The sequence below is a fragment of the Schistocerca cancellata genome, chromosome 9 (genome assembly GCF_023864275.1).
Source record: "Schistocerca cancellata isolate TAMUIC-IGC-003103 chromosome 9, iqSchCanc2.1, whole genome shotgun sequence".
Classification (NCBI taxonomy): Eukaryota; Metazoa; Arthropoda; class Insecta; order Orthoptera; family Acrididae; genus Schistocerca; species Schistocerca cancellata.
In genome coordinates, this window is record NC_064634.1 from 5,839,327 (window position 1) to 5,851,404 (window position 12,078).

At 44.8% G+C, this 12,078-nt stretch overlaps 1 protein-coding gene across 1 annotated transcript in view; it reads right to left on the reverse strand.

Moving 5' to 3' along the window:
• Positions 1 to 362: 362 nt before the first annotated feature.
• LOC126100685 (uncharacterized) overlaps positions 363 to 12,078 on the reverse strand; it is a 147,209-nt gene continuing 135,493 nt past the window's right edge. The window contains exon 5 of the mRNA XM_049911302.1: positions 363 to 1,014. Within this exon, the coding sequence (XP_049767259.1) occupies positions 516 to 1,014 (499 nt within the window). The 3' untranslated portion in view covers positions 363 to 515. The remainder of the gene's footprint in view (positions 1,015 to 12,078) is intronic.

Sequence of the window (12,078 nt, forward strand, 5' to 3'; positions counted from 1 at the left end):
AAGAAATACAAACAAAACAGATAACATGAATAGTGTATGTGTGCCTTTTCATAGTTTTTAATTGCTGTGAAAGAAATATTGGAGGACAGAATTAGAAAAACCGAAAACTTATTACGATTATAATGAAGAATCAAAGGACTAGAAATTTCAAAAGTTACATTCAAACGAATAAAATTCATGAAGTAAGGTACTTCGATACTGTTTTTAAATAAAGAAAACATTGAGCGCCAATCAAGGTTTGAACTCAGAACCAATCACATAGCAGCCAAACATCTTAACCATTACACTAACACAGCTTGTCGTTCAACAGAACTCCTGGAGGACTCTAAAACATCACACCAAATACCGACAAACACTGTTGGTCTGACTATGAATTATTCACGTTTCGTCGAAGTACAATAGGAAATGAAGAATTACCGCTGTTCTTTATTGCGAAAAAGCGGTTCGTGATAATGATACAAACATCTTTCCTTACTATCGCCTGAATTAGGAGGCTTATTGCTTGTTTGGTTTAATTAAGTAATAGAATATGAAGCAATTGTTATAAAGAAAGCTTTTTCAAAACTTTGTATAAAAGAAAGTCTGCTATCAAGACATTGCTTTTGTTCAGTTACTCTGTTTATGACTGAACATTTCTGAAACTGAAGACACTCGTCCGTGCTCTGCACTGCAGTCGAGCTCTGGCGTCGTCGTTCTCTGTTCATTGGTTGACTGTGTTTTGTGACGTCAGATGCGCAGAACGAACCTAACCTCGGCCGCCGTCGTAAATGACGCGCACTACAGAGCCACTGGCGGCTGTCCCGCGTAGCCCCCAGAGCCGCGCGCCCTCGCCACTCTGCTGGAGCGGGGCGGCCGCCACTCACCTGCGGGTGGAGCGCCAGCAGCTGCAGGGCGAAGCAGAGCGCCGCCTCGGTGGCGGGCTGGCCCACCAGCAGCAGCGAGGCCAGCTCCTCGCTCACCAGCCGGCGGTCGTCGGTCGCGGCCAGCAGCTGCTCCAGCGCCGACCCGGGCAGCCTGCGGGCACAGCGGCGGGTCACCACACTGGTCCAGCCCCAACACTGTCTCCAGAGTCGGCTCTCTGAGAGTTTCGCCATTCACTGGGAGTCAGGCAAGTGGCGGCCTCTTGTGCCTGCTCTTCAGTTGGGTATTGGACAAGATCACACTAGTCAACAGCCGTATTGCATCTGGGGTACGGTACATCAACTACTACTGTAAGGTGGCAACGGCCTTGCACCTTACATGAATCCATTTAACGCGACACTTTAGGTTTTGTTCGAGTAATACTCTAAATTACGGTGTAGGAAATCTGTGTGGAAATGCATCGGCACGCGAGAATTCCACGATTTTGTAATAATAAGATTTTGCCGGAAGTCAGTACGTGAGACAGACCTCGGCTACCTCCCCACCCAACCGCCACAGCCTGACGGTATGAATGGTGAATTGGGGGATTTCTGCAATCCGTTTAGAGAGACCACAGCGGTCGCCAACCTCTGAAGGACGTGCGGCTGCAGGTGTTCAGGTGTTAACGAAAACAGAGCAGTGGACAGCTGGACGGGCTTTCCTGTGCGTGCTCTCGCCTGTGTCCCACTAATTTTACGCCTGCGAGTAACTCAAGTGGGGCGGGCCACGAGTTCCGAATAACAAACTTTCAATGCAAGAATCTGTGTTCGCTACGACGGGGAATCTTGCCGGGGAAATCTCGAGTGGTCTCTTGGGAGAAAACTTCCAGTAAACGTGTTACTGCCCACAGATGTGGTTCTTCCCAGCCAGCGAGGGCGGAGTTTACTTGTGAAATTTTGTAGAAATAAAAGAATGGTGGAAAAGAGTTCTGTTCCCAGGCCGTACATTGGTCGGCACTGGCAAACTGGGTACTTTGAGAGCTTCTAGTGATACGATTCGCTCGGTAAAAGTTGAGGGGAGAAAACAAAGGTGAAGAGCGATCTTGCTGGACTCTCGGTAGAGGTCTTCCATTCTGGGCTCTCGTACTGACAGGACGTTACGCAAGTCGTCTCCCGTCTTGGTTTTTTCGTTCTGAGTGGACGTTAGCCGCGCCAGCTCTTTGCTGCCGGGAAGATCGTTGCAAATAGAGAATTTTATGGACAACGGTCTGTTGTCCGAGTACTGTAGGAGTGTACTTTGCCAGACGCCACACGCCAACCGCACAGCCGCGCCGTCGCCGTCGGAGACCGCCGCTGCAACAGGAACATTACGGTGAGATGGCTCCCGCTGCGGCCTGTGTTAGGAGGAACGTTAAATACACTCCTGGAAATTGAAATAAGAACACCGTGAATTCATTGTCCCAGGAAGGGGAAACTTTATTGACACATTCCTGGGGTCAGATACATCACATGATCACACTGACAGAACCACAGGCACATAGACACAGGCCACAGAGCATGCACAATGTCGCACTAGTACAGTGTATATCCACCTTTCGCAGCAATGCAGGCTGCTATTCTCCCATGGAGACGATCGTAGAGATGCTGGATGTAGTCTTGTGGAACGCCTTGCCATGCCATTCCCACCTGGCGCCTCAGTTGCACCAGCGTTCGTGCTGGACGTGCAGACCGCGTGAGACGACGCTTCATCCAGTCCCAAACATGCTCAATGGGGGACAGATCCGGAGATCTTGCTGGCCAGGGTAGTTGACTTACACCTTCTAGAGCACGTTGGGTGGCACGGGATACATGCGGACGTGCATTGTCCTGTTGGAACAGCAAGTTCCCTTGCCGGTCTAGGAATGGTAGAACGATGGGTTCGATGACGGTTTGGATGTACCGTGCACTATTCAGTGTCCCCTCGACGATCACCAGTGGTGTACGGCCAGTGTAGGAGATCGCTCCCCACACCATGATGCCGGGTGTTGGCCCTGTGTGCCTCGGTCGTATGCAGTCCTGACTGTGGCACTCACCTGCACGGCGCCAAACACGCATACGACCATCATTGGCACCCAGGCAGAAGCGACTCTCATCGCTGAAGACGACACGTCTCCATTCGTCCCTCCATTCACGCCTGTCGCGACACCACTGGAGGCGGGCTGCACGATGTTGGGGCGTGAGCGGAAGACGGCCTAACGGTGTGCGGGACCGTAGCCCAGCTTCATGGAGACGGTTGCGAATGGTCCTCGCCGATACCGCAGGAGCAACAGTGTCCCTAATTTGCTGGGAAGTGGCGGTGCGGTCCCCTACGGCACTGCGTAGGATCCTACGGTCTTGGCGTGCATCCGTGCGTCGCTGCGGTCCGGTCCCAGGTCGACGGGCACGTGCACCTTCCGCCGACCACTGGCGACAACATCGATGTACTGTGGAGAACTCACGCCCCACGTGTTGAGCAATTCGGCGGTACGTCCACCCGGCCTCCCGCATGCCCACTATACGCCCTCGCTCAAAGTCCGTCAACTGCACATACGGTTCACGTCCACGCTGTCGCGGCATGCTACTAGTGTTAAAGACTGCGATGGAGCTCCGTATGCCACGGCAAACTGGTTGACACTGACGGCGGCGGTGCACAAATGCTGCGCAGCTAGCGCCATTCGACGGCCAACACCGCGGTTCCTGGTGTGTCCGCTGTGCCGTGCGTGTGATCATTGCTTGTACAGCCCTCTCGCAGTGTCCGGAGCAAGTATGGTGGGTCTGACACATCGGTGTCAATGTGTTCTTTTTTCCATTTCCAGGAGTGTAGTTGGAACACGTGCAATTGCTGTTTCCACAGAGGTTTCACGGTACTTTGGGGTGTAGTGGTTCTTCGTATTTTACGTTTTGTGTCGATGTCAGTCGGTCAGCCAAGTTATAAGAGATCGCGTTTTGGACCAATTTTAACACAGTTCACTGCCAATGCCAGCCAGGAGGATAATTTGTAAATTGTTCATTGTGTTTTATTCAGCATTGATCTGAAGGTTATAATAAAATTACTGTGATTCAGTAGAGCCTTTACTTTCAGTAGTTGATCCTGAAGTCACCCTTTTGCGTTATTTTATTTTTGTGTATGTGTTTGATGTTATTGAACACTCTAAGTGTTCATGATCATTCATGTTTGGAAGTAAAAACAGGTGTGATTCATCGTCAACGCTACCGCCGCAGATTAATTAGGGGTGACAGGGCCACATTTAAATCTAGCGTTATCCACATTGCGTACAGTTCCACTCCCAGTTTCTCTGTAAGTTGTTTGTCAGGGGCGAACACACGCAAAAATCGGACAAGCAACGTGTGGGGTGTTACACCACGTATTTCGGTGTGCAGAATCTGAATATACCTTTCAAAATGTTCTAGCGCATACCATTTTCGAGTTTTCAAGGTTTTTTATTTTTCATATTGAGTATTTCGCCTTTTGCTGTTCTGTTTCGATGTTTAATTGTTTGTTTTTGATTTGCAGAGGAGAGCTAGAAGATCTACAAACCGTCAGTAAATGGTTGGTGTGGTAACCCAGTAGTGTGAAAAAGATCCTCAGTGATTGTTTCCTGTGAAAGATAATGCAAACTTTTTGTGTTTAAAATTTACACTAAGAAAAATGGAAACTAATAGATCTCGTTGCTGTCCAAATCACCCCGACAACTTTCGTTGTGTGTGTGGGAAATTCACTCCAAAAGCCCAAAGAAAACCAATCACTGATTTCGTTAAGAAGGCATATAAATTGTATTTTGATTGTCCTGGTGGTGATCAAGATAAAAATTTTGCACCTCATATTGCCTGCATAACCTGTACTACAACGTTAACAGGGTGGTTTAAAGGAAAACGTCGAACCATATTTCGGGACATTCGAGCAAAATGGTTCAAATGGCTCTGAGCACTATGGGACTTAACTTCTGAGGTCATCAGTCGCCTAGAACATAGAACTAATTACACCTAACTAACCTAATGACATCACACACATCCATGCCCGAGGCAGGATTCGAAGCTGCGACCGTAGCGGTCGCTCGGCTCCACACTGTAGCGCCTAGAACCGCACAGCCACTCCATCCGGCGACATTCAAGCAAAACTAGACATAAGATAAAGTATCCAAATGTATCTTCAGTGCATTTGCCTGTGCCCCATGATGAGGGGTTGCCTGTTTCTGTCTGTAACTTGAAAGCCACGGAACCGGACACCATGTCAAGTGAATCAGAAAGTATTGAACATATAGAAGAGTACTGCCCTCAGTATCTTGACACTTCCCCTCAGCTCTTTAATCAAAAGGAATTGAACCATTTGGTTCGCGATCTAATACTTTCGAAACAGCAAGCTCAACTCTTGGGATCGAGACTGCAACAACGGAGGCTTCTAGCTCCAGGGACAAAAATTTCCTGTTTCAGATCAAGAGGTCCATTCTTTGCTCAATATTTCGATATGCAGAATTCAGTGTGTGTGTGTAGAGATGACAATGGTCTGATGATGCAGCTAGGTGTACAACATAATCCACAGGAGTAGCGACTATTTACTGACTCCAGTAAAACCAGCTTGAAAGCAGTACTACTGCATAATTGCATGCATTTCCATCGGTAACTTTGGCTTACGCAGTAGACATGAAAGAAACTTATGAAACCATGGCTTTGCTGCTCGAGGCAATCAAATATAAGGAACATGAATGGCAGCTTTGTTGTGATTTAAAAGTTGTTGCACTCCTTACAGGTTTACTGGCTGGAGTCACGAAATACTGCTTTTTGTGCCTTCGGGTCAGCCGTGACACAAAGAACCACTATACAGTCAAGGAATGGCCCATGAGGAAGTCATATGTTCCTGGAAACAAAAATGTGAACAATACCCCATTGTTTGAGCCCAATAAAATCATTTTGCCTCCCCTTCATATCAAGTTTGGCCTCATGAGGAACTTTGTAAAAGCTCTGGATAAGGAAGGTGAGGCCTTAAATTACTTAAAAGAAAAGTTTCCTAAATTAAGTAAGGCAAAGCTGAAAGAGGGTATATATGTTGGACCACTAATAAGAAAATTGCTGAAAGATCCAACCTTTGATATCAAACTCACAGATATCCAATTATCTGCTCGGTCTTCTTTTAAAGCAATTGTGAAGGGCTTCTTGGGTAACAGAAAAGACAAACACTATGTTATCATTGTGAATGATCTGTTGGACAACTATAAGAACATGGGGTGTAAAATGTCGTTTAAAATTCACTTTTTACATTCTCACCTCTATTTCTTCCCAGAAAATTTGGGAGCCGTAAGCGATGAGCATGGTGAACGGTTTCACCAAGACATTCTTACTGTGGAACACCGTTACCAAGGCCATTGCAACCCTTTGATGATGGATGACTACTGCTGGGGCCTTGTTAGGGAGAGTGATGAAACGGCAAACAAAATAAGAGCTCCGTCGTCGCATTTTTCAATAACCAAAGACGATTAAAGATGAAAATATCTTCTGAACTAATTTGGACCTTTTACTGGCATCATGCCCGTATGTCCATGCAAAACAGTATTGATTTCAAACGTTCTGAATGTGTATTTTTGTTTGGCTTAATTGTGTCAATTTTCGCTATTACCATTTTTTATTCTCCCGTGTATCTAGGAAATGTGACGTCATGGAGAAAAACTGATTTTACCAGTGTATTCAGCACCCCAAAATTAGGTAAATCCACCCGTTAACAAACCAGATGCAGAAAAAAAATTTAAATTTGTTAACTAGTGTTATCAGGGAGTGGACTTGCACATAACCATCAGCAACTGGAATGAAGATTGGATACAAGAAAGATAACCACGGTGTACTGCAAGGCACCACCATTCGTAAAGTCCTAACTATATTTGGTCACGCGGCCTTCAGCAAATGAGAGTGACAATTTGGTAATAGATACCAGATGTGTCAGGTAGGATATGGTCAACCACTCACCTTTCCAGGAACCTTAAACACAAACGTTAGACTCATTAGTAAGGTCTTCCAGAATTCCATGCCACTGCATCACACTGAATGAGCAGGAACGGTCCACTCAGGAAACTAGAGCTCAAGGGACTGGAAGTCCTAAGGAGAACACCAGGCCCAACAGGACAACAGGATGGCACCAACGGGATTGGACACAACTCTGAGGAGAACCACCGTCAGGCTGACGTAATCACATCTGTGAGGAAAAGGCGGCTGGCCTTCTATGGCCATTGACCCACACAGAATCGTGAACCCACCAGAATCGATCCCAATTCCGGGAGACCACTGTTCAGGGGTATTACTAGTGCCCTTCGCCAGAAAAAGAAGCACAGCAACCGGCAGACAGAGGAGGGGGAGCTCGCTCACAGCAAAAAAATGAAATCTTTCTGAGCTAAGAAGAAGCAGAAGACCCTTGTAAAGAATCAAAACAATCCCCGTGGTCCTAAGTAGGACGCAACGAAAATAAGAAGAAGCACCTAGTGGCGTTGTTGACGTAGCATATGCCAGTGCTTTAAATGTCGTTACCACCAAAAAAAATAATAGTTTTTTTTATCAAACAACGGTTCAAACGACGACCAGATCCTCAACCACCATCTATCTGAGAATGAGAGAGGACAAGCTGAGACAGCAGAGGCAGCTGGGAAGAGGCGAGGGAGAGGAGGTTACGAAATTCAGTGAAATTAAGTGATTCATTTGTTTATGAATGTGTAACATCAACTGTATGAACAGCAAGAGCTCAGATGGAAACCCAGTTCTAAGCAAAGAAGGGAAAGCAGAAAGGTGGAAGGAGTATATAGAGGGTCTATACAAGGGCGATGCACTTGAGGAAAATGTTATGGAAATGGAAGAGGATGTAGATGAAGATGAAATGGGAGATATGATACTGCGTGAAGAGTTTGACAGAGCACTGAAAGACCTGAGTCGAAACAAGCCCCCGGGAGTAGACAACATTCCATTAGAACTACTGACGGCCTTGGGAGAGCCAGTCCTGACAAAACCCTACCATCTGGTGAGCAAGATGTATGAGACAGGCGAAATACCCTCAGACATCAAGAAGAATATAATAATTCCAATCCCAAAGAAAGCAGGTGTTGACAAATGTGAAAATTACTGAACTATCAGTTTAATAAGTCACAGCTGCAAAATACTAACGCGAATTCTTTACAGACGAATGGAAAAATTGTTAGAAGCCGACCTCGGGGAAGATCAGTTTGGATTCCGTAGAAATATTGGAACACGTGAGGCATTACTGACCCTATGACTTATCTTAGAAAATAGATTAAGGAAAGGCAAACCTACGTTTCTAGCATTTGTAGACTTAGAGAAAGCGTTTGACAATGTTGACTGGAATACTCTCTTTCAAATTCTGAAGGTGGCAGGGGTAAAATACAGGGAGCGAAAAGCTATTTACAATTTGTACAGAAACCAGATGGCAGTTATAAGAGTCGAGGGACATGAAAGGGAAGTAGGGGTTGGGAAGGGAGTGAGACGGGGTTGTAGCCTATCCCCGATGTTATTCAATCTGTATATTGAGCAAGCAGTGAAGGAAACAAAAGAAAAATTCGGAGTAGGTATTGAAATCCATGGAGAAGAAATAAAAACTTTGAGGTTCGCCGTGTGACATTGTAATTCTGTCAGAGACAGCAAAGGACTTAGAAGAGCAGTTGAACGGAATGGACAGTGTCATGAAAGGAGGGTATAAGATGAACATCAACAAAAGCAAAACGAGGATAATGGAATGTAGTCGAATTAAGTCGGGTGATGCTGAGGGAATTAGATTAGGAAATGAGAAACTTAAAGTAGTAAAGGAATTTTGCTATTTGGGGAGCAAAATAACTGATGATTGTCGAAGTAGAGAGGATATAAAATGTAGACTGGCAATGGCAAGGAAAGTGTTTCTGAAGAAGGGAAATTTGTTAACATCGAGTATAGATTTAAGTGTCAGGAAGTCGTTTCTGAAAGGTATGGAGCGTAGCCATGTATGGAAGTGGAACATGGACGATAACTAGTTTGGACAAGAAGAGAATAGAAGCTTTCGAAATGTGGTGCTACAGAAGAATGCTGAAGATTAGGTGGGTAGATCACATAACTATTGAATAGGATTGGGGAGGAGAGAAGTTTGTGGTACAACTTGACTAGAAGAAGGGATCGGTTGGTAGGACATGTTCTGAGGCGTCAAGGGATCACCAATTTAGAATTGGAGGGCAGCGTGGAGGGTAAAAATCGTAGAGGGAGACCAAGAGATGAATACACTAAACAGATTCAGAAGGATGTAGGTTGCAATAGGTAGTGGGAGATGAAGAAGCTTGCACAGGATAGAGTAGCATGGAGAGCTGCATCAAACCAGTCTCAGGTCTGAAGACCACAACAACAACAACAATTTTACTTGCATTTTATTGTTTTGATTACAACCTTTCATGTCTTTCGTGTCATTTTCTTCTCAGGGTAGCCTACTGAACTGACTACGTCGTGTTCAAGTACAGGGTTATTACAAATGATTGAAGCGATTTCACAGCTCTACAATAACTTTATTATTTGAGATATTTTCAAAATGCTTTGCGCACACATACAAAAACTCAAAAAGTTTTTTTAGTCATTCACAAATGTTCGATATGTGCCCCTTTAGTGATTCGGCAGACATCAAGCCTATAATCAAGTTCCTCCCACACTCGGCGCAGCTTGTCCCCATCGTTGATGCGAGCTCGCAGTTCTGGTACGTTTCTTGGTAGAGGAGGTTTAAACACTGAATCTTTCACATAACCCCACAGAAAGAAATCGCATGGGGTTAAGTCGGGAGAGCGTGGAGGCCATGGCATGAATTTCTGATCATGATCTCCACCACGACCGATCCATCGGTTTTCCAATCTCCTGTTTAAGAAATGCCGAACATCATGATGGAAGTGCGGTGGAGCACCATCCTGTTGAAAGATGAAGTCGGCGCTGTCGGTCTCCAGTTGTGCCATGAGCCAATTTTCCGCGGACTACGCGTGAAACTTGCCCGCACGCGTTCAACCGTTTCTTTGCTCACTGCAGGCCGACCCGTTGATTTCCCCTTACAGAGGCATCCAGCAGCTTTAAACTGCGCATACCATCGCCGAATGGAGTTAGCAGTTGGTGGATCTTTGTTGAACTTCGTCTTGAAATGTTGTTGCACTGTTATGACTGACTGATGTGAGTGCATTTCAAGCACGACATACGCCTTCTCGGCTCCTGTCGCCATTTTGTCTCACTGCGCTCTCGAGCGCTCTGACGGCAGAAACCTGAAGTGCGGCTTCAGCCGAACAAAACTTTATGAGTTTTTCTACGTATCTGTAGTGTGTCGTGACAATATGTGAATGAATGGAGCTACAGTGAATTTATGAAATCGCTTCAATCATTTGTAATAGCCCTGTACTGCTGACTCACAGTTATTTGAGTTCGAGAAGTCTCCAGGAACGTCAGTTGATAATAATATCTCATAAATTTAATTGTTGCAAGTAAAAGAGAGAAGTGGACATCAAGTAGTAGTAGTAGTTGCTTCCCAACCCTGCAGCTGCCTTTGATAGTTAGTTATTATCATGGTCCATGGATCATTTTGCACAATAAATCGTAAGGAAGTGTAGCGGCTCATTTTACACTCGCATCGCAAATTAATTTGAAAAAATGGCTAACGGTGAACATTTATAGGTATTTTTACACACAGGTGAGAGTAATTCCTACCCATTATGATAGTAGAAATTCTTCTAGGTAATAGGAATTGTCAAAGAGAAACTTTTTCGGATTGTATTCAGATTTTACTTTTCTGTCAGACATTTTATATCACTGGGTAAATGATAAAAAATTATAGCTGCACCATTGTGTATCCCCTTTTGTGCTAAAAACAACCTTAGCGTGGAGTAATGAACGTCATTTTTCTCTCTGGTATTTTAATTACATACATAACTGTTTCTTTTGAACTTTAGTGGTTTATTTGGAGCAAACATCATCAGGGAATAAATACACCATGAAGCAGTAGTCAGCACGCCCATCTCATTAAACTGATGTCTATAAGATTATCGTGGGTGATCACTACATATTATTCTTACAGCACCTTTTTGAGGAATGAGTACCCCAAACATTATTCCATATGACATTACTGGATGAAAATATGCAGAATATGTCAGCTTACTGATTTGTCGTCCCCCAAGATCTGCAATGATTATAAGTGAAAAGGTGGCTGGAATATGTTGTTTTAGGAGTTCCAAGATGTGCTTTTTCTGATTTAAATTATCATCAAAACGAACACCAAACAATTTTGAAGTTACCATCCCATTTATTTTTTCTTCGGCATATGGTACACTTATCACTGGTGTAGTACCCTTCATGTGCAAAAGTGAATATAGTGCGTTTTTTAAAATTGAGGGTGAGACAATTCGGAAAAAGCCAATCAATGATACTTTTAAGAACTTTGTTTACCATTTCTTCTGTTTCTGTGTGGATGCTTAGTTTGATTGCAAGAGTCATCTGAAACAAGAACTAACTCTGCTTGTTGCATGTCAGAGGGAAGATCGTTTACACATATGAGGAACAATAGTGGGCCGGTCGCTGTGGCCGAGCGGTTCTAGGCCCTACAGTCCGGAACCGAGCGACTGCTACGGTGGCAGGTTCGAATCCTCCCTCGGGCATGGATGTGTGTGATGTCCTTAGGTTAGTTAGGTTTAAGTAGTTCTAAGTTCTAGGGGACTGATGACATCAGATGTTGAGTTCCATAGTTCTCGGAGCCATTTGAACCATTTGAACAATAGTGTACATAATATTGAGCCCTGGGTAACCCCATAAGTGATTTCTCGCCAGTCAGAATTACGTCCCTGGACTATATTAGTTGTATTACCAAATACAACTTTCTGTATTCTTTTGGTTATATATGACCTTATCTACTGTTTGGCTACATCACGAATCCCATAAAACTTAAATTTATCTAGGAGATAAATGTAGGACAGGGAAGCTGCTCACATCCTCGCTGCTACAAGCCTACAGCTACCTCAAAACATTCTATTCGCAATTCCCGAGACACACTCTGTAATAAACAGCCTACTGAAATAAAGAGCCAATTTAACGATGAGGAATTACAAGCCGCTACCGTGCACTGGGATGATGAACGGCTACTGACATTAACGAGCGACGGCTCCGTAGAGAGACTTCTCGTGATTCTTCCAGACTGCGCTGCTGAGCAACTTCTTCAGGTGCCTCCATCGCGATCTGCGACTGGGAAAGGACA